Source organism: Temnothorax longispinosus, chromosome 2 (assembly GCF_030848805.1).
Source record: "Temnothorax longispinosus isolate EJ_2023e chromosome 2, Tlon_JGU_v1, whole genome shotgun sequence".
NCBI classification, from domain to species: domain Eukaryota; kingdom Metazoa; phylum Arthropoda; class Insecta; order Hymenoptera; family Formicidae; genus Temnothorax; species Temnothorax longispinosus.
This window is the reverse complement of record NC_092359.1, coordinates 1,111,836-1,137,612: the sequence shown is the minus strand read 5'-3', so window position 1 is coordinate 1,137,612 and position 25,777 is coordinate 1,111,836. Positions and strand designations below refer to the sequence as shown.

Sequence of the window (25,777 nt, the reverse complement as noted above, 5' to 3'; positions counted from 1 at the left end):
AATGACTCACGCGAGAGAGTATTTTAATCGAGTCCGCCGATTCCGCAACGGGTGCGCGTACGCCGATAGATATATCGAGACGCGTTCATCAATTACGTAAATATTGGGATTAGGAACTCTCTGCGCATGTAGGCGTTTAAACTGCCCAGACCACTGATATCCTAATTTATGAATTTACATGGCGAGCAGTGACAGATTCGTCGCCGACACAGCTGTAACCTTTGTGACTTCTTTGAAGCACATGTGTATATAATATATATATTTTTAAAAAATATATAAATACATAATATATATATATATATATATATATATATATATATATATATACATTGTGTAACTACAGTGTTATATTTATAAAAATATAACTATATATTTTTTTATTTATAGAAATAATTTATTTATATATTTTATTTATATATATACATATATGTATTTATATATATACATATATATATATATGTATTTTGTTTTATACATTTTTCTATACAATAAACATCAGGTACAACTTCCTCTGCGTGACTGTACAAGCGACGATCTTTATTTATTGTCACGTTGTCTGTATCGAGGATTATAAGCGACTGTCACCTTGCTGTATTTAAACCTCCTTACAAATGCGAATGACACTACACAGAGAATTGGCACGGTTCATACATGGGAACATTTAGTGAGTATCGTAGTTAAATGCATACAGCTATTGATTTATCACCGCGGTACTGTTATTCCCGTATTATGCTTTTCCAATAGTTTACCGCTCCTCTCGCCGTTTTCGATATACGCGCGGGCTGCTAGTAGCCGCATAAACCTCGGAGCTGCTGACGTGACTGAGAATTTAATGAAATGAGACATGCACGAGCGGAATCGAAAAACTAACTTTCTCACGAGTCTTCGCATGCATACCGTGACTTCGACTCCGCAACGGCCTTCGTACGTTCCCTTCGGCTTTACACGTAATTACGTCTCAGACGTTAGCCAAATCGTCGCGAGTTCTCGTATCGAATATATGGCTCTCTCTCTCTCTCTCTCTCTCTCTCTCTCTCTCTCTCTCTCTCTCGACGTATTTCAAAATTAAGTTTTTATATTTTTCGATTCTGCTCCGTTACATAAGTCTAAAAAATGTATCAAATATTAAAAAAAAAAAACGTACGAGATACTCAGAATGAAGTTTTATATCTTAAAACATCGACGGATAAGCGATATAATCATATTTTGATTACAGATCAAATTGTATAAAATGTATTCAGCTGAGAATTTCATTTTCGTCACATATATTCCGCATTCTCAATCCGATGGTAGCATTTATTGTTAAAACGTGACAAATTCCACGCATTAGAAAAATAATTGTGTTTCATAAATGTCATGACAAAACATATAATAATTATACAGATACAATAATTTATAATTATATACGTAATAAATTTTAATTACTTATTAATCTAATAGTTATTATTCCATGTAATTTATAATTTTCAATCTCACTCCGATTCTCATTCGAATGAGTAATTTGCGTCGATAACATTTACGTTGATAAGTAGCTGCGACACTTTATGAATTATTAATTGCGGAAGTCAATCTCTCGCGGACTGATAATCATTAATAGAAAATAATTTAAGTTTAGTGTTTCTTGGTTTTTGTTTTACGATTACATTTCAATGCGATGATATGAAACTAGTTATAATTGTTGTAATAATAGACTTTGTTTCTTAGATGAACATTAGATTTAACGCCGCTCACATATCGAATTTGGAACAGCTTAATTTTAAACAAATACACACACATTGCTGATTTTTAAATTAATATTATAAGAAAATTATTATGGAGCATTATTTTCGGGATATGCAATTATATCATGAAGATGATAATCTAATTTTTAATTATAATACTTAAAAAATTTATTCTTGAACTTTAAATCCCAGTCACATTACACACACATGCGCACCGATTGTTTACATGAATATAATCATTTTCTTTCATCTCTATTTAATACTCAACTGATACAAAATTTAAGAATCAATTTTGTATCGCGGCGGATTGTATCACAAAATAAACTTTATCTAAACTAAAACTTCAGCTGAATCATGATTACAAATATGATATCAAATAATATAGATATCAAATATAGATGAATATTAATTAGATTTTTAAAATTTATTGAACCGTTTTTAAATTACAAAATTTATTAAATCGTATCACGTCTTACTGTTAAGGCTGGTTTCTGCTGAATTCTTTAGTAGAAACGCAACTATAACAAACCACGATATACCTAGTACGATACGAAAGATACTTATGGTATCTACCTTTTTCAGTGGGACAAGTATTATTACATCAAGAAGAAATTAATTGCTTTTTTGTTATACCTTCTGCGATGATATTGCGTTAAAGTTTTAATTATATAAGTGACCGAGAATTTTTACGACGACGTCGAGATAATCGATCTTGCGGGAGCGACTCAGATCGCTTTGATCGAGAACACGAGACTTTCCCAGGGTAATGTTTCCCGAACATTCCGCTGCATCTGACAATACCGCGTCGGTATATACCGTCTAGTCACTGATGACTCAATCCGGTTGGATACGATCTGACCGGAATGACCGATGACCCCGGCGAGCCACTTCTAATCGTCATACCTTTTTCTTGCTGCAGGTACGCGTGACGGTGTTAGACAGGAACGACGTGGCACCGACCTGGGGCCCGGGCCCGTGGAAATTCCAAATCTCCGAGGAGGCGCCGCCCAATACCGTCATCACGGTACTCAAGGCCCACGATCCGGATACCATCGGTACTCTGACTTATACCCTGGTGTCGAATCATCATCGTCCCGGCGATCGCGGTGAGTCCGACGCGGACAACGATGGGACGCAGGGCCAATTTAAACTGCATCCGACCACCGGCCAGCTGAGCCTCGCTGAGGCCCTCGATAGGGAGACGAAGGAGAGATACGTGCTCAAGGTGCGCGCCGACGACGGCCTGCAACACCGGGACATCGTGCTTCATATACAGGTGATAGTGCGAGACTTGAGCGACGCCGACGTGGCGTTTTAAGAGATACATTCTCTACACGGAGCAAATAAATTACGTGAAACATATATACATTCCTCTTTACATTGTGCTGTAAAGTAGGAGCACGACGCGACATTATTATGAAAGATTGACAATCAATCGTATTTTAATTTTTAATATTAATGAAAATTATAGTGCACATTATAAATTTTTATCAGTCGTGATTTTATATAGACAATCGAACGTAGTTCTTTACAACAAAAAGCCGTGTAAACTTTAATCTGAGTTTACAATATTATTAATGTGAAAAAATTCAAACAAATATATAAAAATCTATTTTGGACATATAATAATATTACAGCTTATACTGTAATTATAATTTAATAATTTTATTTTGTGACGTTTAAAAAGTTGCTGTATTGACATTGTAATCATAGTAAAACGTGTAGCTTGTTTAAAAGCAATTGTACTCAGGTCGTAAAATTTCTTTCGAATTTTAATAAAATAATTGTTTCAAATTATATAATAAAATATTCGAATAATATATTACAATAATTCTTTAGTAAAGTATATGAATTTTTAGTACAAATATTAAATACAATTTCCGTTACAATGTCTATAACATTTTGAGACAACAAGGACTTTATTGCAATTTTTAGTACAATATTTTCTTCGTATAGGATAAAAAGTTCTAATTACGATGGAACTGTAGCGAAATAGAATTGGTATTCTAAATCTTTGTTGTTTATATTGTACTTGATAAAGTTTATTATGACATCTTAAGATATATTATGTCAGAAAATGTTTTTTTTTCTACATAAAGATACCGATGATAGTATTTTTATATTACTCACACGTTGATTACTTTCTCACATACCGGCTACTTTTAAAATCACATCCCATCTTCGATAGACTTTCATTTCCGCGATGTCGACCGGTCGCTTCGATCTCTTTCGCGAAAGCGAAATAAATAACTAAACTAGCGTAAGAACACGAAGCGGCCACTCTCTCTGAAAGCATCTCGCGAAATATCGAAAATGGCATTCGTAGCCATTGGCGGGGGAGGAGAGACGAATTGTGATCCACCAGAACGAAGAGCGGGCGATTGTTCCCGAGTATCGGAATGCTCGGTGCGAGCGAGGGGTCAAGTCGATAATGCATTAGACACGTCCCCGTGCCGAAAGGTCGCCGACAACTTCCTACTATAACTGTAACCTATTGCTTCATATCGACGATTCTCCTCGTGGTTAAATAATAACCCGGTACTCGTGAAGGAATTCGGTCGTTGTCGAATGAACGTCGGCGACGTTAGCTAATTTCTCCTCGCTCGAAGGATCGTTGCGCGAATAACGAATCGTCCTGAAAGATGAAGGATTGAGAGAAAAAAAGAAAGAGAGAGAGAGAGAGAGAGAGAGAGACGCTAAGTAATCACAGCGATGAATTAATTTACGAGTGTATTTGTACGGGATATCATTATTGCCGCGAGACCAATTACCGGTCAATTTAAAGGCAATCAATCTCTAACGGAATCGAGCCAGGCAACACGACACGGTGCAGTGTAAAAGTTGTCCAATCTAGGAGAAGAAATTTGTTCTATCTAATAACACAGAAATTTTTCTTTCATTTTACAATTAGGTATTTAACCTAAATAAGGTCTCATGGGAAATTCATGAATTTAATTCGAGAGGAAAATATACGTATTTACAAATAAATTTTTTGAGAATAGGACACGAAAGTAAGTCAGGCTCTTGCAATATGAGAAAAATGTAGCGATCATGCTTTAAACCGATGACAAAACTCGACGTAAATAAAAAATTAGTCATGCAAGCCTCAGGCTCTCTATACTATTTCGAACTATTTCGCGGGGCGTGGGTAAAGGGTTGCGGATAGATCTGATATTTTTCAATTAATGATCGGTAATCAGACGAAAACGCCAGCGGGGCGAGGAAAGTCTTGGTGTACGGTCATAATGCCGTACGCATAAGTCAGCGCTGTCTATCGTAACGAGCGATCTCAAGCAGAACAATGTTGCGCTATTGCGTACCCGCGCAGGCATCACTCGAAAGATAAATCTACGATTGCCTGGCGACCCGCCATGCGGGATTGCTCACACACTCGCTCTGCACGTGCATGCAACAATGGCACACCCGTCCCTTGCCTTAGTGAAAAAGATCGAATTTGTTTCTGCGTCATTGCGAAATATGCCGCGAGAAAAATTGATCCGTGCACGGATCGGTTGCGCCAGAATATCAGAACGAGAGAACGCGAAAAAGAGAGAGAGAATAGTATGATAAATCGTGCAACTATCGTGAAAAAGCTCAAGATTTCAATCAGAATTGCTGACCAGACTATGAGATAAACTTAATCTTTAAACGCTCGCTTAACGCCTAACGGACAGCCATTCAATACAATAACGGATTGAGATACATATTGATAAAAAAATTTGTACATTCTTTTATTAATATAAATGTAGAAAAGAAATAAATTTTTTTATTAATCTTATACGTTTTAAGAGAATAAAAAAAATGTATTCTAGAATTATACTCCATTTAAAGATTATCTTTTCCCCTTAGCATACACACACACACACACACACACACACACACACACACACACACACACACATACACATTAGAAGTACTTAAATCAAGTGAGTCAAAATCCACACCTCCATTCAGCACCTCCCCCCCCCCCCAGATCCCTAGGCGCGCGCTATTGCGAGGCGTGCTCGGTGACGCGCGGAGTGTATCGTGCGTCCCGCCTTATAATTCATTACGCGGTTCGGTCGAAACGATTCGTGGCGATAAAAAACGCGAGTTGGGCCCGGGATTCGACCGTTTAACGAAGCCCGAAAAGGGACCCCGACCACCGGCACCGGGCCAGCCGAGTTGTGCCGGGATCCCGTCGGAGACAATCGCAAAAATTATCCTCATGATGTGTAATGGCTGAAATTCTTTTAAAGACTTCGCTTTGCCCGCCGCGTGCTCGTGCCCGCTGTTCTATTCTGAAAGGTAGAAGAGAGAAAGAAAGAAAGAGAGAGAGAGAAAATGAGGAATGTCAGATCCGGTTATATAGCTCGACAGTTTCGGGACTCCATTAGAGTTCCTTAAGTAAGAGTTTGGACACCGCTTAGAAAATTTTTAATTGATCTATCTATTGTTTTTTTTTTTTTTACAAATTTATGTATATAGTGATAATAATATTTATACATATAAACTATTGAATTAAATTTATTTCTGCATTAACAAACTGCATAGATACTAAACTGATTTTAATGTTTTCGAAAAGTGCACTATATAAGTCTGGAAATGGTAAATTGGATCCAAACTCTTACTTGAAGAACTCTAGGCTCCATGAAAAAGGGCTTCGCGCTCTCTGTTGGCCGACTGTGTTGCAAAATTTGCCCCTTCTGGTCTTTTATATTTTATCCTATATATGCTATTCTCTCTCCTCCTGCGTGCCTCTTTTCCTAGCCCGTGTTCTTCTCTCGCTAACCTTAACCATTTCTTCCTCGATCGATCTTCCTGGATCCCTTGAGAATCTTTTTTTTATTTTAATTCTTCTCCCGCTATCCTCTTTTCGTCAAAACTCCTTTTTGCTCGAAGTCATCGCGAAAGAATAGACTATGATAGAATAAAATGGCGACATTGCCAGAGAATAATACGTATATATTATATTAAATTAAAATATTTTCTATATTCTTTATTCTGGAAATACAATTATTTGAGAAATATCTTATTTAAGAGCGGAAGAAACCAAGTTTCGCTTGGCAATCAATAATATAATTATGTCACATTTATTTGTATATATTATAAAATACAACTAATTGATTTAAAGAGCTCTAGTTAGTTCTTAATCGTAAACGACGTACACCAATTAAATAGAAATAAGTAATCTATAATATTCGTCAAAAAATGCATTTGTTTATGGGATCATATAATATTCATTTAATAAGAAATTGATTGATATACTCGCTCGATATTTAATGTGTACAAAGTTTGTTCTTTTCATCTCCTTACACATTCAAATATTATATATTTTAAGCAATCAGACTAACAATAAGATCATTAGTGTGACATTCATCATGAGAAACGAGGCCGATTGCGTTTTTTCTCTGCAACTTTCATGCGTTATAAATAGTATAATCTACTTTTTTATTATAATTATATATAATTACACACACACGCACACGCACACGCGCGCGCGCATTTAGAGAACATCGGCAAAAGTGTGTTATTGTCGCTCACGAACTATATACACGTCTCGGTCGCGGAATCTGGGCCCCGTCTGGTACCCCCTGTCATCCCTCGGTCCTTCACCGAGGCTCAAAGCGTCTCTTGCCCAACCTCTTTTATCCCGTCCCTTTTTCTTCGTCTTCTTCCTTCTTCTCGCTGGCTCCTCGTCATCCACTGTCGTCTCGGGACACCATCACTTTTTGCAAACGTCTCCGAGCCCTCCTTAATCAAACCGTGCCCACTTCATTCTACCGCACCGCGCGTCCGTCCCCGTGGAAAACTTAGATACGTTTCGAGCATACTCGAGCTCTATCTCTAGGGAGATATATCAATCTAGTATTATCTTGTAATTACATTAATTTTCTACGTGAGAAACATTAATAATTTAAATAATTGATTTATTTGCATACTGAAAAGAAACCTCAATCTATTTGATGCTATCATAGCAAATATCATTAGTCATTAAATGAACAATAACATAAAACTTAATAGTATTGCTTTTACTTGTTGAATATGGTTTTATTTTGAATCTTCGAATTTTGCTGGAATAATTGATTATTTAATAACAGATTATTTTATTGTAAACTAATTTTTATCCCGCTATCAAAACAATGACGGAGTTGCAATAGCATAGTGCATTTGCTAAGAATAGACTATGTATTTTTCTTTAGTAGCAACTGTATACATGTTATATTTTACTCCTTTTAATTATTCTTATTAACTTTGAGGCGTTATTGCGAAGAAATGGTGGTTGTAATCTTGAATTATATATATTAATCCATATTTTTAAGTGTATTGCTTGCGCAAGTTTAAATACAACTAATACTTTTAGTAACATGTACCTATATATCCTTTTTATTGAATCCCTATAGCGCGCGATAAAGACTGTCTCTCACAATCAGTCTAAACCGTCTAAACGGAATAATTAATGCACATAAAATCATCTTTACTAACGTTGCAGTCAAATTTCAGATACCTATTGCGCAAATCTTTTAACATGGCACAACATGCGAAAATCTCATCGTTTAATTCCGATTCGATTTACTCTGACAGATAAATTAAATCATATTAAATTCGGCGCGCGTTGGTAGCCGCGAACATAGTCGTCACGCGGGAATAATATAATTTACATATCTGACTATAATTTACATGTATAAACGACAGATTAATGTTTCGTTTGTTGTTTAAATTATTGCGCGTTTGCGTTTTCGGCAAGCAAAAATGGAAGGAAAAGAGAAAGAAGGAGACAGAAAGAAGCCGCTACTTTATTTGGTTTGACAAATGCGTAAAAAATGTAAATCTGCGGAAATTTGCCGTTCGATTTTGGTCTCTTCAGGCGATAAAAAAGAACTAGTGGCATCATGGTGTCGCGCAGAAATTAATGTAAAATAACGAAATGTCGACGACTTTAATGTGCTCCAATCGTGGTCCGGGCCAATTAAACCATTTATAAAATTATTTGATTTTCAAATGCATTGCAGCGGTTTCTATAATAGTATTTTTTTATACTTGTTGTTTCCCGTTGACAAATAGTAGTTTCATGAAAAATTTTTGTGTTATGTTGTGCATTTTTTGAAAATAACCCATTCGTCACGCGTGACGAATGACTTGACGATTGTAGAATTACAGCAAAGAAATTTGTGTGTGTGTGTGTGTGAATCTCTTTTTCAACAGCGAAAAATATAGTCGCGAAAACTGGCGAAAAAACGTTGAAGAGAGCGTTTCACGCGATGAAAATGATGTTTACCAGCGCTATTTATTCTCGCTTTCGATCGAGAGAGGGCCGTCTTTTTCCGTCGCGCGTTTCACCGCTGCCGCGACGATCGATCACAATGAGCGCATTGTTACATGGATAAATAGCCTGCGGGGCCCTGAGAATGTTTTCTCGCGCCGGGACTACCGGCGCGCGAGGGAGCGAGGTAGCACAATAATTCGAAGGCGAATGAAGTGAGCGCAGCGCGGCGCGAATATTTCCGGTGGCGGCGTGTTTATCCAAGAATGACGTCGAGTGCGCGCCATTCCAGCCGATTTTATTCTCTCTCTCCGAGTGTTTATTTTAAGATCGCGCGTACCCGGCTTCCGGGTCTATTAAGAGGCGCGCGGGGGACACGAGAGGTGTGCGCGCGGTAAAAATCCTTTCTGCCGCTTTTATTATTATATAAACGCGAGGGATGAAAGGCGCGCGGGGACGCGCGTAATGAAAGCAACTCACTGTGTCCTTTGAAACGGCTTGGAAGAAAAAAAGCTCTCCCGGAGGAATTCTCGGAAGAGAAGTAGGCACTTAGCCCTTAGAATGGTTTGAACACTAGATAAAGGATTTTCGTGGAACGCGCAAGAAAAGAGATCTTTTACTATAATATTTTCAAAAAATTACTTAAATCCTTACATGTATAAACATTTAACAAAAATTTCAAGACAACTCAACCCTTTTTACAATATTTTTAAAAAAATTACCTAAATCTTTTATTAAAATTTTTTAAAAATTAAGATAAAATTATTGGTCTCCATTTGACCTAATTGGCCATTATTAATTATAATCGTCACGACGTTTCGACCATGGATTTCTTTGTTGCTTAAAATCTTTGTTGCTACAAATATTTCTTTTGTTCATTTACATGGCGATGTAAAGATGTTAAAGGCAAATGTAACTGTAACAGGCCGCGCCTCGTATCGTCGTGCTAATAGAGAATCTCGAAAACCGCTGTTCGCAGGTCACCGACACCAACGACAACGCGCCGACCTTCCAGAGCACGGCCTACTCGTTCGATGTCCCGGAGAACGTGCCGAGGGGCAGCCGTGTTGGTCAGGTCGTAGCAACGGACGTCGACGCCGAGGGGCCCAACAGCCATCTGAGCTACGTGCTCATCTCCGACTGGGCGAACGACGTGTTTTCGCTGAATCCAAGCACCGGCGTGTTCACGCTCACCGCGAGCCTCGACTACGAACAGGTTGGTACCGGCAAGGGAGTCTACGCGCCATCACGCCCAATAATAAGGAATTCTGTTGTAAATAAAGCCATCTACGGTGACGATCGTCGCAATTTTGACCTCGCCGTATTAAGGTCCTTATTTATACTGACAGCAAAAAATTTGAATTTTACATGAATCGTCTCCACGCGATTATGAATAGTTCATGAATCCACGTGGAATTCTGCGTCAGCTTTGGCAACCACGAGCGAAATAGTAACGCAAATAAAGTTATCGTCAATAACGATCATGAGTAAATCACACGTCACACGAGATTTCAACCCTCCCTGATTGGTGGTCCTCCCGGATTTGTTAACAAGCAAATTTGAATTTTTCATGAGCCGCTTTCCTCTCATGATTATAAATAGTCCGTGAGGGATTATAAATATCCGTTTTACGACATATTAATTTTGGCATCCGAACTTCTTTGATTTCTCAACGATTCTCTCTCTACATACACATGGCCGTGACTTGCCCGGTCTCTATTTATTATTCCACATAAAAAGACGCTGTTAAATGATCGCAGTCATGAACCAGAGCATGCTCATGAACTGGAACGATAATGCCGGATGATTCTGAAGCCATATGTTTACATATCGCTATAGATATGTCCATCATAACGGTTGCTGGTTGCTGGACGCGAAGGGGTTAACGGCGGCTCTGTCGGGATGAAGTTCCGTTCGGATCGGCCTACCTCTCGGAACTGAAAATACGCACGCGTATAACGTTAAAACGCGTCGGATGCCCCGGGCAGCGATTATAACCACGAACACGCCTCTACATTCAAGGATCGGAGCGCACCTATTATATTACTCGGAGCGGAGGGCAACGCTAGAATTTAGGGTTTAACGCTATAACAGTCGGACAGATCGATGAACAGACAGTCTTTAATGGCGGTCTCCGGTGCTACATTTTCGGAGACAAGCCATACTTAGCCATACTTTCGGTAACGTACACGTTCGTCCACTGTAGCCAGTAGCGTAACCGAAGTCCTAAAATTCTACAAAGCGGAAAAACTTCGCGATTTGATCAAATAGGGTACACAGGTGGAAAATAGTTGTCAACACGCGAGAGACTTTTAAATAATTGTTATTTTCCTATTAACTTTATAGGAAAAGCGTTGATTTTTTACATAAAGCCGTTAGCCGTTGGCTATCAAGCGCTTATTTACTAGTAAATAAATTACAGCTTTTTGGTCATAAAAAAAATATTGTTTGAAACTGTTTCTATTTTCCCGTTATTATGTTCTATTAAAATTGATACCGATAGATGTATATAATACAAATACAGAAAACATTTAGAATTTTTAGCAATGTATCGTATAAAAGAAACATCTCTAAAAGTCTCTATTTTTTCTGTATAATTCTGTGTTTTAATTCTGTAAATTTACGCCATTTTTTATCTATTAGAATTTTTGTTCTCTTGAATCTTTATTTAGCTTTACTTCCTATAAAATATATATTGATGTTCTACATTAATCGGCAAATGGTGATATTAATATCACCGTGTAATAATAATACGCTTATTTTCGTGCCAACCGCGGTGGCTACGCCACTGTTTTGCGCTTTACGATAGAACAGATGCGTGTTGGTGCAGCTTCTATCGAGAAGAAAATGAAAGAAGAAAGAAGGGAAAGCGTAAGCGAGAGGTACGGGATAAGGGTAGCTTATAGAACCCTTCATCAACGTAATGCCCTTTCAGATACACGCCAACGTCATTACGAACCGTGAAATACACGTGTACGCGTGCGTGTATGCGAAGCGCATCGGAAACAAAGAAATAGCACGGTATACCGACCACGTGCCGAAACTAACATTTTAGTTCTTGCAAAACGTTTAAATACGGTTCTTAAAAGGACCTGTTACAGGGCGATTTGTAATAGGGATGAAAGTTAATTCTTTTGCAATTTCTACGTACCGAACGTAGTAGTTAATTTATACAAAATTTATTTTTACGTTATGCAAACTTTTAAAATAATATAATAAATTCTCAAAAAGATCTGCATTTTACATTTTACATTTGTTCTCCGTACAATTAAATCCTATAATTAAATCTGTAGGTGCAGCACTACATCCTCGTCGTGCAAGCGACGGATGGCGGTGTGCCGGTGCTGTCGTCCACCGTGACGGTATACTGCAACGTTGTCGATCTGAACGACAACGCACCGATCTTCGAAACCGGGCCGCACGCGGCCGACATCGTGGAGAACGCGACTGTCGGCACTCCCGTGCTCACCGTGACCGCCCAGGATCTAGACTCCGGCGACAATGGCAGGGTCATCTACGCCGTCGCCGGAGGCGACGAGGACGGTGACTTTGGGGTGGCCCACAACGGCACCCTCTTCACGCGTCGGGCGCTCGATCGCGAGCGGAAGCCGGTCTACAATCTGGTGCTGAGCGCTACTGACAGTCCACTACCACCGGCGCGGTCATTGTCCTCCACAGTACAGGTTGGTGAATCTTAAAAAATCCGAAAAACATTTTTCGGTGATATTTTTATATGTGAATGAGGAAATTTTAAAAACTTAAGCTTTTTAACACGTTTCGTGCTGCACCATTTTTGCGCGACGATTTATTCCGGCCATCGATGGTACATGCGCTACGCAACGTATTAAAAAATACTAGAATAGAACGTTTTTTTTTGAAAACATACACTTGACTATTGACGATGTCCAGTAAAAATCTCTAGTATTTAAGTTACGATTTATTGCGAAAACTACAGTCGTGTTGACAATTATTCCTCTCTTCCCTGAATTTTGAAACAATGTACGTTATCCTTCCTTCAAATGACACAGGTGACGGTGGTGCTGTTGGACGTGAATGACATGTCGCCGGAATTCATATCGCCCACGAAAATATCGATAATTGAAAACGCGCCGAGTAACTCGGTGGTGATGGCAATAAAAGCCATCGACCGGGATGAGGGTCGGAACGGTTACGTTGAGTACTCGCTGAGGGATGACGGTAATTTACCGTTTACCCTTGGCCCAGTGGACGGGTTGTTGCGGGTCTCCGGGCCATTAGACCGCGAACAAAGATCCAACTACACCCTGGAAGTCACCGCCAAAGATCGTGGCGAGCCGCCAAGGTCGTCGACGACCATCGTCTCCGTTACGGTGCTCGATGAAAACGACAACTCACCGGTGTTCGAGCCTAGGCAGTACTTCGCCACCATCGCCGAGAATGCCAGCATCGGCGCCAGTGTGCTCCAGGTCAGTGAGATTACAATGAACTTCAATACTTTAGAAGAGTCGAAGTAGATAAGAGGAAGAAATCAGATTTTTTATAATTGGTTTAAATTTTCCGACACAGCGAATTTAAGATCTATACAGTTAAGATTTTCATTTCTAAAATCCACTAATAAAATGGACGAAAAGAATAACTGTTATTGTTACAATTTCTATAAAATATCTTGTTAGATAGGGCAATTAAAATCAAAATAATATAAAATAAAAATATGGCTCTCTCTCTCTCTCTCTCTCTCTCTCCCTCTCTCTCTCTCTCTCTCCCTCCCCCTCCTTTCCTTTCTTTCTTCCTCTCAATATTAAATCGTCCTTTTTCTTGTTGCTGTGGCCTCAGGTGTCGGCGATGGATCGCGATGAGGGTGCGAACGGCAGGGTGCGGTACAGCATTGCGATGGGGGACGATAATCGGGACTTTACGATCTCAGAAGATGGCGGCGTGATACGAGTGGCGAAGAACCTGAACTTCGAGCGCAAGTCCCGGTACGATCTGACAATCCGCAGCGAGGATTGCGCGGCGGAAGTTGGAAAAGTGCCGCGCGGCGACACGGCCCAGGTCACCATCACCGTGCTCGACATAAACGACAATGCACCGGTCTTCCTCGATTCGCCATATCTGGCACACGTTATGGAGAATATGGTGCCGCCGGGTGGCGGTTTTGTGATACAGGTAATAACACCGTGTCACAGTTGATAATAGGGAATGAAAACATTCGAAGGACCTCAAGTGTTCGAATGTCGAATAAAAGTCCTTCTGTCGAATCAAATAGATTGCTTGAGTTAAAAAAAATATTTATTATGATTTCAAAATGATAATTAAAAAATTTAGATCTTAATTATAGCTGTATGGCTTGAAATCTCATCATCTCGTCGTATGCGCGTATAGAACGTATTTTAACAAATGAGTTGAAGCTAAAGTTTTTGTATATTTGCTAAAAGGTTAAAGCGTACGACGCGGACACTCCACCGTACAACGATCAAGTGAGGTACTTCCTCAAGGAGGGTGACACGGATCTATTCCGCATAAACGCGAGCACCGGCGACATATCGCTTCTTCGTCCATTGGATAGAGAGTTGATACCCGAATACACGCTCACTCTAGTGGCTATGGATACTGGTAAGTTACTCAACATCCATTAAATAGTCCATTGAACATAGAACATTAAGCAATATTGCAGTAATGTCGTAGCATTCCAACTGTATTCCAGCAACATTTAAATTATATTACAACATTCCAGCTGTATTATAGAAATGTTGCAATATTGCTGGAATGTCCTATGCTGGGGCCTGGTCATATATAGATAGATAAAATTTCCTTGTAATTTACAAGGGACAATTTATGGATATACTTTGTTAAAAATGTTACTATAGAACTATTAAGGTGTTATATTGCATATAGAATATTTGTGCGTTTTGCACATTATTACGTTCTATTCTGCTGAAAGAAAATTTAGCTTAATGGTGTAAAATTGATACGAAAGAAAACTGCGACAACAAGAATACGCGATATCTTCGCCGCAGATGGACTGCTAAATAGGCGTATATCCCATACAATCTATCGTACAATGGTCGACATTAAAAGGATAGCCCCTTATTCTCCGGCAGGGATTATTTTTACGATCCACTTGGCTGTGACCGGTCTGTGTAAAACTGGTTGCGATTTAGTGTGAACAAAGCACTTAATTAAACTTGGATCGGCATATCAGTGTAACCCAGATAGTGTGACTGAACGAAAAAATAACTAAAGTTATTAGAATATAAATTTGTAATTTGCTCGATGAGAAAGATTGTTTAAATGCTGGACAATCTTCTTAAACCTATTTTTCTTTTCTTTCTTTCCCTTAAAGATTGATATTTATAAATTTTTTGCATAATACTTAACTTTTATATATTATCTATTTTTTAAATATTTTAATATATATATTTTGCTATTATCACAATATTAATTATATCATTGTTGTATTGCAACTCGAGATACGCGCTTGGGTATTTCTTCTTACAGTACACTCAAAGAGAGTCATTTAGTTGGCTATCAATCGACTTTACGATTGGCGCGATTACTATTATTTCCGGGTATTCTGCACAAGATCGACTTAAACGTTCGCGGAATTATGCTCGTGATCGATTCGTGCTAATTTCTTATGCAAATCGTGCCAGCAGCCGTCCATCAAACGATCCGCCGAAATGTCAATACTGCCAGCAGCGGACGCTGACCGGCACATAGACGAGAAACGATAGACGATGTACGCGGTGGGTTTAAGTAATGAGCGGTAATATACAAATTGGATATAAATTTGTGGGTTGTTCGATGAGATTCTTTAAGCGGTGGGCAGTTCCTCCCTCTTAAACCTTTTTTTTCTCCACGCTTCCTCTTAGAAGCCGGTAGTCCTCCCCCGGTCCTTCCCCTCCTCCCGGTCCTCACCCCTTCCTGCGCCTACCCCCTTCTCCCGTCCCGCCCCCGGTCGCGGTGGCTCGATGGCCCAATCGGTCCCCGGCAAGGTAGACAAGCCCGCAGAGTTATGACGCGCGATTATGATAATCGGCCTCGAATGCCTTCCTCCCTGTCTGCCTCGGCACTGGCACTGTCCTCTCCTCCCTCCTTCTTCTCCTCCTCCTTCTCCTTTGCCATTCCTTCCTTTGGTTCTCCCGTTCGACTGTGGGCCTCAGGCATCCTCCCCCCCCTCTTCCGCACGCTTCGTTTCTCACTACCTCACTATCTCGTCCATGCTGTCCTCTCCTCTTGCCTTCCCGTTCCGCCGGTCGTGAGGCCCCGCGCGCGCGTTTCGGGCCTCACGACCCCTCCTTCTCGTCCGGAGAGAGAAAGAGAGCTATGCGTCTCTTTTGGATAGTGCTCCCCCCTTTCTTGCACTCGCACATTATATTCTACTTTATTCACATACACCGCAGAGCGTTGTCACGCGCTCGCGCGCCAGCGTGCTCTCCGGCATCTCGGGGCACACATATTTTTGTCTTGCGCGACGCGTATTGTCGGGGCGATTATAAGGGCCTTGCGACCCCTTCAGCATCTGCCGCACGTAAACAGGATGTCTCGCTTCTATTGAGACGTACGACACGATGATTTGTGTGTCTCTGTTTTGTCTTTTTATAATTAAAAATATATACGTATCGGGCAGCACATGGCCAACTGACGCTTCGATAATCATTTTTCAATAAGGACACTCGCCATATACGAACGCCTCACTCTTTCTCATACTCGTGATACCTAAGACCTAAGGCTAGCGGGTTCCTTAAAAATCGATATTCCTGATCAGCCGAGCTGAAAATCCCGTTCGGTGGAAATCAGCGTAGCAAGTGAGTCCCTTCATTACTGTCATTAGTAAGCAGTAAGCAAAATTACGCGATTACTCGTTATATGCAAAGTAGACCATCTTTCCTGACTCTAAATCCCTGGGAACTCACGTTCATCACGTCATTGTGTACTACAATTGTTATAATGCTACGTGCCTTATTTTTTCTTTTTTTTTTATCTATTTTTCTATTCTCCTACTTTTATTAGCTCTGTAATTATTATTATATCTTATTTTCAAATATCTCCTTCCGTCAAATTTTTACCATTACCCCAAGATGGATTTGTTAATTTAAACTGAATATTTAGCCTGCCAATAATCCATTTATCATGAAATAACGGCAGTAATTAAAGAAAATAAAAATTATCTTTGATTATTGACTACAGATATAACTATTTGATTTCTATGTAATTTTTTATTTCTTATCGTTATTGATTTTGCAAATATAGTATCGCTTTTCGTTTACGGGCAGATCAAAATTATTGCTTAGATTAATTTATAATTTTGTAATTATTACCTTTCTAAAATTACATTATGTACATTATGTTTTTACAAAGGAGTTATGATACGTGACGAATCAACCCGTGTAGGATTATATATCTTGAGTGATATTTTTTTACATTCTCTGTTTATTAATTCTTTTCCCTTATCGTTGGATATGTTCCCAAGCAAGTCGAGGAAGAATTTGCAGCTACAAGAAACCGCGAGATTTTTGACGCAGTCTATCCAATCTGTACTCTTACGGGATATTTACCTAGAACATGATAAATATAGTTTCAAGTCTCAGCCTCCGTCTTCTTCCCCTGCTTTCTCTCTCTCTCTCTCTCTCTTCCTCTCTTTCCTGCTTTGTCTTATCCCTCAACGGGAACTCTCCGCGTGATTGAACGGTGTACGTTCGTGCAGGCGCGTGGCCCTGGGCTACGCCAACGCTCGCCATGTATGTGCAACATATACATGTACCGCGTATATACTCCGTGCGCAATCAGAGAAATCGGTCCTCTTCCCTTCCTACCCTGCTGGAGAGTAATGGTGCGTTTTAGGCGGCGCAATTAAGCCGCGGCGAGACTTTTCCGCGCGCACTAACGTCGTTACGTCGGGTACCCCAATCCGTAAATCATAAGTGGGTAGCACAATGGGCACCGCTTGGAGAACGCGTGTGTCACGTCTAAATTACCCCCGCGTCGTTTGCCGGCCATTATTTAGCCACCGCGTGCACTTCCGCGATCCAGAAAAGTCGCTTTTCCACACGACCCCAATTATCTCAATGTACCGCCCTTTGATTTTTGAAAGCGGCTCCCAAGAAAGCACCAATCTAGGATCGTTCTAGTTGGATATATGTCAAATTAACTAAACAAGGAAAGTTTAGAAAGCGATTCTTCGAGAAATTTGAGGGATTCGATTGATTTTTTTTTTTTAACAAAATTGTTGAAAAAGTTTACAACCATCAAATTCTCTCAATTCCCAAATCATCTGAAGATGAATAAAGCAAATTTACAATGAACGCAATTATTAAGTACCTAATTATAGGTAATCGACTCACATTTAGAAATGTAAAATAAACTACGATGCAATAAAATAAACGATATCTTAAGTAAGCTTTTGCTGTAAATGATGTTTCTCTGTCGATTTGTGCACTTCATCTTTGCGCTTCATCCGACTAATTTTGCAAGAATCGACAAAAGAAAAATTATACGAGCAATGATTCGCCGGTCAAAAGTAAATATATTCCACGACGGGCACGAGCAAGTTCTAAATCACCTTACGGCGTCTCGCGGGCGACGCGGACCCCACAATAATATTCTGTTAAAATTATGGCCCCGGTTTACCTTCCGTTTGGACCGATTTAAACCGTCATAAACGAGCCGCGAGAGGTGGGCCGTAAATTTAGCGGAATAATCGCGCCACTGACCCAACTACGCTCGCGCGGCGTTACGGTTCGCGAAATAGCAATAAAAGCGCAAAAAATAAATAAATAAATAAATAAAACTGAGAAAGAAGTCAAGCTAGAGCGATGGCACGACGCATCGATGCGACGACGGTTGTTTTTATGGCCGCCCGACGACAACACGACTAAAGTTTCGCATCGCGTGTCTCCGCAGGCTCGCCGCCTCTCACCGGATCTGGCATCGTCAGGATCGTCGTCCTCGACGTGAACGATCACAGCCCCGAGTTCGCGCGGCAGGACTACAAGGCCACCGTGGTGGAGAACGCGCCCGCCGGAACTTGGGTCACCAAGCCGCACGCCACGGACAAGGACGAAGGATTCAATGCGAAAATAAGGTAGGCAGGCCTCACCGATGTTGCGTAATCACGATTGAAAATATATTATTCCATTTTAGGAAGTGCTTGGCAATGTTGAATCGCACAGATTGAATCAAAAAGAAACTTTATTATGTAATTCTACTTTTCTCTCGATAAAAATTCACCAATATTTTAAATGTAAATATTATTTGGATATACAGTTCTCTTTTTGTATTGTCCTTTTACCTCTAATTAATGTTTAAGTGAATAGTTACTAGAGAACTAATCATATAATTTAAAATAAGAAATTTATAGTTTTTATCTTCTTCGCGCAAAATTTTATGACCAAGAGTTAAAGCTAATTGTAAGAGCTTATAAATATGTTTACTCTAAGAATCACTTCAAACCAATCATAGCAGAATAATAATCTGCATTTATCAAATGTATTTTGTTTAATTTTATTGATAATATATTTTACCATGTTTAAATGGTTTTTATTACTTTTTTCAAAATAGCTACAACCTACTTGGAGACAAAGCGGAGCGGTTTTCTGCAGACCCCGACACGGGCGAGGTGTTCACCACGATGCCATTGGACCGCGAGCAGACTGCTGTATATTATTTGACCCTGGTGGCTAGAGACTCGAGCCCGACGGAGCCGCGTGCCTCCGCTGTGAATCTGACGATCTACGTGACGGACGTGAACGACAATGCGCCCCGTTTTTCCAGTCCCCGGTACACAGCCTACGTTCCAAGCGCAACCAAACCAGGTAATGAGATCGGCGGCAATACCAAGTGCGTTAATTAGATGCATTAATTACTGACGAAAGGAAGAGCCACCGTAGAATGGTTCTGCATTCTGCTAACTAGCTAGCCGCGAACCAGAATGTTGATGTCGATTTCTTCTTAAAGGCGACTTCGTCTTCGGCGCGAAAGCAAGCGACGACGATGATGGCGAGAACTCGCGGATTGTTTACCGGCTGCACGGCAAGGACGCCGATCAATTCACCATTGATCTCAACAATGGCGTGATCCGTGCTACGCAGGAACTGATCGGCGACCAGACCACCTATCAACTGCAGATACAGGCGTCGGACTGCGGTGCCGAGCCCCAGCACGTCACCGCCGATCTGGTGATCCACTTGTGGGAGCGGCAGCTGTTCCCCAGATTTCAATCGAGCGTCAACACGAGCTTCACGCTGTCTGAGGACGTGCCCGAAGGCAAGGTGATCACCAAGTTGAGCGCTACCACACCAAAGACTGGACCGACAAGCAATTTGAGCTACGGCATGGCTGGCGGAAACGTGGGGGATGCTTTGAGAATTGCTCCTCACACTGGAGAGGTAACTGAGATCAAATATTTCAATTTGATTTATTCATCTCTCTTTCTCTGATTTATCTTGCTTTCTTTTATCTAGTTATCTCTCTTTTTCTCTATAGAATTTCAAACTGTTACGAAAATGATTATTTTTTTTATATTTTGCACGTTATATTTAATTATTAATTAATTACAATTCTTCTTTAGGTCGTGGTTGCCTCTGGCTTTGATTATGAGACGGCTCCGCACTACGAAGCCTGGATTGAAGTTTGTGATTCGGATACGCCCGCTCTGCGCAGCGTTCTTCAACTTCTGGTGAATGTCACGGACGCCAATGATAACGCACCGGTCCTGGAAGCGGCCATTTACAACGCGACCGTGATGGAGGAAGAGTATCCACCGTTGTTCGTCGGCAAGGTATCCGCAAGAGATCGCGATTCCGGAGAGAACGGCCAGATCACTTATCATCTAATCGACGACTTCTCCGAGTCTTTCATCATTGACAGCAGCACTGGGCAGATCGAGACCAATGCCAAATTGGACCGCGAAGAGGTGAGGATATTACAATAATATTTAATTAATTGATTACAATATTCAAAACTAATTATAATTATCTCGAACCAATTCTACCTAAAAATCCTGAAAATATCTTGTGTGACAATTAATTATATCATTTAACTTAAACTCACGTTGAAATTCCTTCAGATTGCGTCTTACGAACTGATCGTGGAAGCCAGAGATCAAGGTCACCCCCGATTAACCGGTACTGCCACGGTGCTGGTTACCGTTCTGGACAAGAACGACAATCCGCCGCACTTCACGCGACTGTTTAGCGTAAACGTGACGGAGAACGCGGAAATTGGCACGTTCGTTATACGCATGACCAGCAGCGACCGAGACATCGGTCAGAACGCGAACGTCAGTTATAGCTTTACTGATAATCCAGGAGAGAAGTTCTCCATCGACGCCTTAAGTGGAAACGTGACCGTGGCTGGGCAGCTCGATAGAGAGGATCAGGACGAGTATCTACTGAAGGTAGGATATTTAATTTTATCTCTATAAAATCGAATGAATTGCTTTTAAACTTACGAAAAACAATACAAAAGTTTAAAGAAAGTATTCAGAGGTATAAAGAGCGAAATTTAAGAGATTCAAACGTTTTCTAAGTTTAGACGCATTCAGATTTGAGGAAAGAAAGCATCTTTAAAAGAAATAATACTTTAGACACGCGCGACATATATCTCTTGAAATGTATTGCAGTTGTAGTTCCATTAAACTTTGCTTTGTGAAAATACTTGTTTTACTTATTATATCAAAATCAAAACTACTTTTTCTCTTTTTCTTCTGTTATCGTTTTCTACTTCTTCGTTATAGGTCGTAGTAGCAGACCGCGCATGGCGAGCAGAGACTCCCCTGACGATCACCATTCAGGACCAGAACGACAACGCGCCTGAGTTTGACAAGAAGACCTATCATTTTCATTTCCCCGAGCTCCAGCCGCGGGTGGCACATGTTGGCACAGTCGCGGCTACCGATCGCGACAAACAGGGACCGAACTCCGTTATATCTTACAGCCTGCTGCAACCGTCCGATCTCTTCACTGTTGATCCGGCGACCGGCGACGTTTTCAGCAAGCGTACCCTACGTTACAAGCACACGCATCGGCCATCCTCGCCGGAGAATCTATACTCGCTGACAGTAGTCGCCACCGATAACGGCAAGCCGCCGATGTCCTCGAGAACAATGGTGCACGTGAACGTGGTAGATGCCAACAACAACGCGCCTCGTTTTGAGCAGAGGTCTTATCTGTCCCCAGTGCCAGAGAATTATGGAGTAGGCAAACGCATTATTCAGCTGATCGCCCGTGACGACGCTGACTTCGGCGTGAACGCGGAGGTCAGTTATTCGCTGGAGAACGTGAACGGCACCGACGACCTGTTCGCTATCGAGGAACAATCTGGCTGGGTTTACGTGCGCAAGAATCTTAACGGCATTCCCATCGGCGCGGTGTTCCTGCTGAAAGCCCGCGCCACCGACAAAGGCGTGCCGCCGCAGAAGGATGAGATCGTTCTGACTCTCGTAATCTCTGGCGAGAACCGACACGCGCCCGCCTTCGCCGCCGTCAGTTATCAAGTCAGAGTACCGGAAAACGAGCCAGTTAACACCACGATTCTGATGGTGAGCGCCGAGGATGGTGACAGCGGACCCAACGGCATGATCCGCTATAGGATCTCGGCCGGCAACGAGAGAAATGAATTCTTCGTGCATTCTATCACCGGCGCGGTCACCATACTCGAGCCCCTCGACTACGACTTGGTGCAGGAATACCGGCTGAACATCACCGCCACGGATCTGGGATTCGAGCCGAAGCAAGTGGTAGCCACCTTAACTGTCAATGTCTCCGACATCAACGACAACCCTCCAACCTTCAATCAGAGTGTCTATGAAGCGTTCTTACCAGAAAATTCGCCACCTGATACTTTCGTTTACAAGGTATGTTTATCGTAGAATTTTTAAATCTAATTTATGTTCTTCTGATATCTTCTAGTTTTTTAGCTCAGTAGCTAGCTAGAAAAATTATTCGAATTTTGAACTTAAATCGAATATAAAGAAATTGCTATAAATTTGTTATTTCAAGAAGTTTCCTATCTTATTTCTTAAATAAATCAATTAATAAATCTATGTGTTTATTTTTATTTCCAATATACTTTCCATTAAATTGATACAAAATTGACGTATAATTTAATCGCAATTTTTTTACGTTTTCTTCACGGAATTCCAGGTGATCGCCCGAGACATCGACTCACCCAAGTATGCTATAGTGCAGTACGAGATCCTGGGCGGCACCGGCAAAGACCATTTCCGCATCCGCAGGGATACTGGCGAAATCACATCGGACGCCAGTTTCGATTATGAAGAAGCGAACGAATACAATCTTGATATCGTTGCATCCAATCCGGACTCGTCGCAGATGGTCGGCTTCACAACCGTGGTGGTGCACATCACCGGCGTGAACGAGTACTATCCGCACTTCATTCAACCCGTATTTCACATGGACGTGTCGGAGAGCGCCGAGGTGGGCACGTCGGTTGGCGTAGTCCAGGCAACCGATCAGGACTCGGGCGACGACGGCCGTGTGTACTATCTCTTCGTGGGCTCGTCTAATGATCGCGGCTTCTCGATCGGTTCGGATACTGGCATTATTCGAGTGTCGCGTCGGCTCGATCGTGAGACACAGAATCGCGTGGTGTTGACGGTGATGGCGAAGAACGGCGGTGGTATACGCGGCAACGACACTGACGAAGCTCAGGTGATCGTTTCCATCCAGGATGGCAACGATCCGCCTGAGTTTCTGCAGAGTACCTACAACGCCAACGTGTCGGAGGGTGCCGCCCAGGGCACCCTCGTGCTTATAGTTCGCGCGATCGACAAGGACATCAAGCCGCAGAACAATCAGTTCTTGTACTCTATCATCAGCGGCAATCTCGACAAGGCTTTCAAAGTCGATTCACAGAACGGTGACGTCGAAACGGCGAAGAAACTGGATCGCGAGACCGTACCCACGTACGATCTGACGATTGGCGCGATCGACAGCGGTTCGCCACCGCAAACTGGCACCGTGATGGTGCACATCGAGCTAATGGACGTGAACGACAATGGCCCGGTCTTCGATCCACCGAAAGTAGTCGGCTATGTAAGCGAGAACGAATCGATAGGTGCCAGCATCATGACTTTGAGTGCGACCGATCCCGATCTGCCGCCCAATGGTGCACCGTTCACCTACAGATTGATCGAAGGAGAACAGAGCAACATGGTGACCTTGGACAAGCATTCGGGTATACTGAGAACCACTACGAGCCTCGATAGAGAAACAATGCCACAGTTGGAGCTGAAGGTTGGTATTTAAAACGTATATAAGGTAATGAAAGTAATTTTAACTATGCCATTTACCTATTTATTGCCGGAGAGAAGCAATAAAACAATTTATCCTTAGAAAATTTTAAAATCTCTGCAAAGTTACACACTCCATTTTCTGTAATTCTATATATAATTGATAAAAGTCCAGATAGCACAAAGAGATGTAAATAGCACAATGGTATTTGAATTTAATGAAATGTATTTTTGTGTGTAGGTTGTAGTGGAGGACTCGGGTATACCTCGAATGAAGAGCGAGCACAATATCGTCGTAATCGTCACCGATCAGAATGACAACCCATCCACACCAAGGTCGGTGCATGTGATCGTGTACTCGTTTAACGGCGATACACCACTAGGAAAGATCGCCGACGTGCACCCGAACGATCCGGATATCATCGGGGCTTTCTCGTGCAAGATTCTTCAAGGCCCGAACTCGAATGTGCTTACCATCCCCACTGCTTGCGATCTGCACACCAACAAGATTTCATCAGGCACGTTACATATCAATCGCGGAACATCAGATTTATAATGAGAGAGAATTTTTCTTCCTAATCTATATTTTTGACTTTTAAAACATGATGTATTGACTTGTCGATGAGCATATCGGGCACAACGTTTCATAATGTTCCATCTCGATCGAAATGATTTATTCTCAACAAAATATTACGCAGAATATTTTTTTACTAATTTCTGAATTATGTGGGTATAGCCGGCTATTCTTTGAGCGTCTCCGGTAACGACGGACGACATCCGAATGTGATCTCCAAGGTCACCGTCGAGTTCCTGATCTTCTCGAACGCCACGATCGAGAACAGTGCGACTCTGCAAATTATCAAAATGATCGCTAATGATTTTCTCAGTCAATACTACCGGGCTCTCTTGGATCTTCTGCAGGAGAAGCTCGATGTTGGCGATACACTTACCATTTTCAGCATTGGTGAAAACGGACCGGACCTAAATGTTCACTTGGCGGTGAAATCTTCGCAAGGTAAGTTAAAAATATATCACAAATGCATATATTCAATTAACAGATATGTACACTCACATATTTAGTATCGTTGTTAAATGGACGTCAATTCTAAAATTTTGAAAGATATTGACGTGCTATTATATTTACATTACTCGGATTCAACATATATTACTTATTATATACGTTAAGAAATGATAATATAATTTCGACAATATTTTATTCATTTTCTTCAGAGTATCGAACGAGGAACGAGGTGACTGATCTGTTGAAGCGCAATCGAGACGAAATCCAAACGCTGCTCAAAAATAACTCCTTTATCGTCGGTTATTCTCCGTGCGAACATATGCCGTGCGAAAACGGGGGTAGCTGCAGCGACCGGTTGACCATATACGACGACGCCAGGATCACCGACAGCCAGGCGCTAATCCTGACGTCGCCCAGAATGATGCACGAGAGATCCTGTAAGTGTCGGGATGGCTACACCGGTGACAGATGTGAAAGAAGACAGGATCCATGTTTTCCGAATCCCTGTTTGCTGGTGAGTAAAAAAATAGTTTGCAGTTAAAACGTGGAGCAAAGTATAA

The 25,777-nt window shown here is 41.3% G+C and overlaps 1 protein-coding gene across 1 annotated transcript in view; it reads left to right on the top strand.

Moving 5' to 3' along the window:
• Positions 1 to 25,777, top strand: part of Ft (cadherin-related tumor suppressor fat) — a 101,170-nt gene that overhangs the window by 68,373 nt on the left and 7,020 nt on the right. The window contains 17 exon segments of the mRNA XM_071770957.1: positions 2,641 to 2,997; positions 9,944 to 10,180; positions 12,258 to 12,647; positions 12,887 to 12,952; positions 12,954 to 13,409; positions 13,777 to 14,109; positions 14,379 to 14,556; positions 18,847 to 19,027; positions 19,504 to 19,757; positions 19,900 to 20,330; positions 20,513 to 20,857; positions 21,011 to 21,340; positions 21,680 to 22,798; positions 23,088 to 24,200; positions 24,438 to 24,718; positions 24,949 to 25,211; positions 25,427 to 25,731. Coding sequence (XP_071627058.1) covers positions 2,641 to 2,997; positions 9,944 to 10,180; positions 12,258 to 12,647; positions 12,887 to 12,952; positions 12,954 to 13,409; positions 13,777 to 14,109; positions 14,379 to 14,556; positions 18,847 to 19,027; positions 19,504 to 19,757; positions 19,900 to 20,330; positions 20,513 to 20,857; positions 21,011 to 21,340; positions 21,680 to 22,798; positions 23,088 to 24,200; positions 24,438 to 24,718; positions 24,949 to 25,211; positions 25,427 to 25,731 — 6,639 coding nt within the window.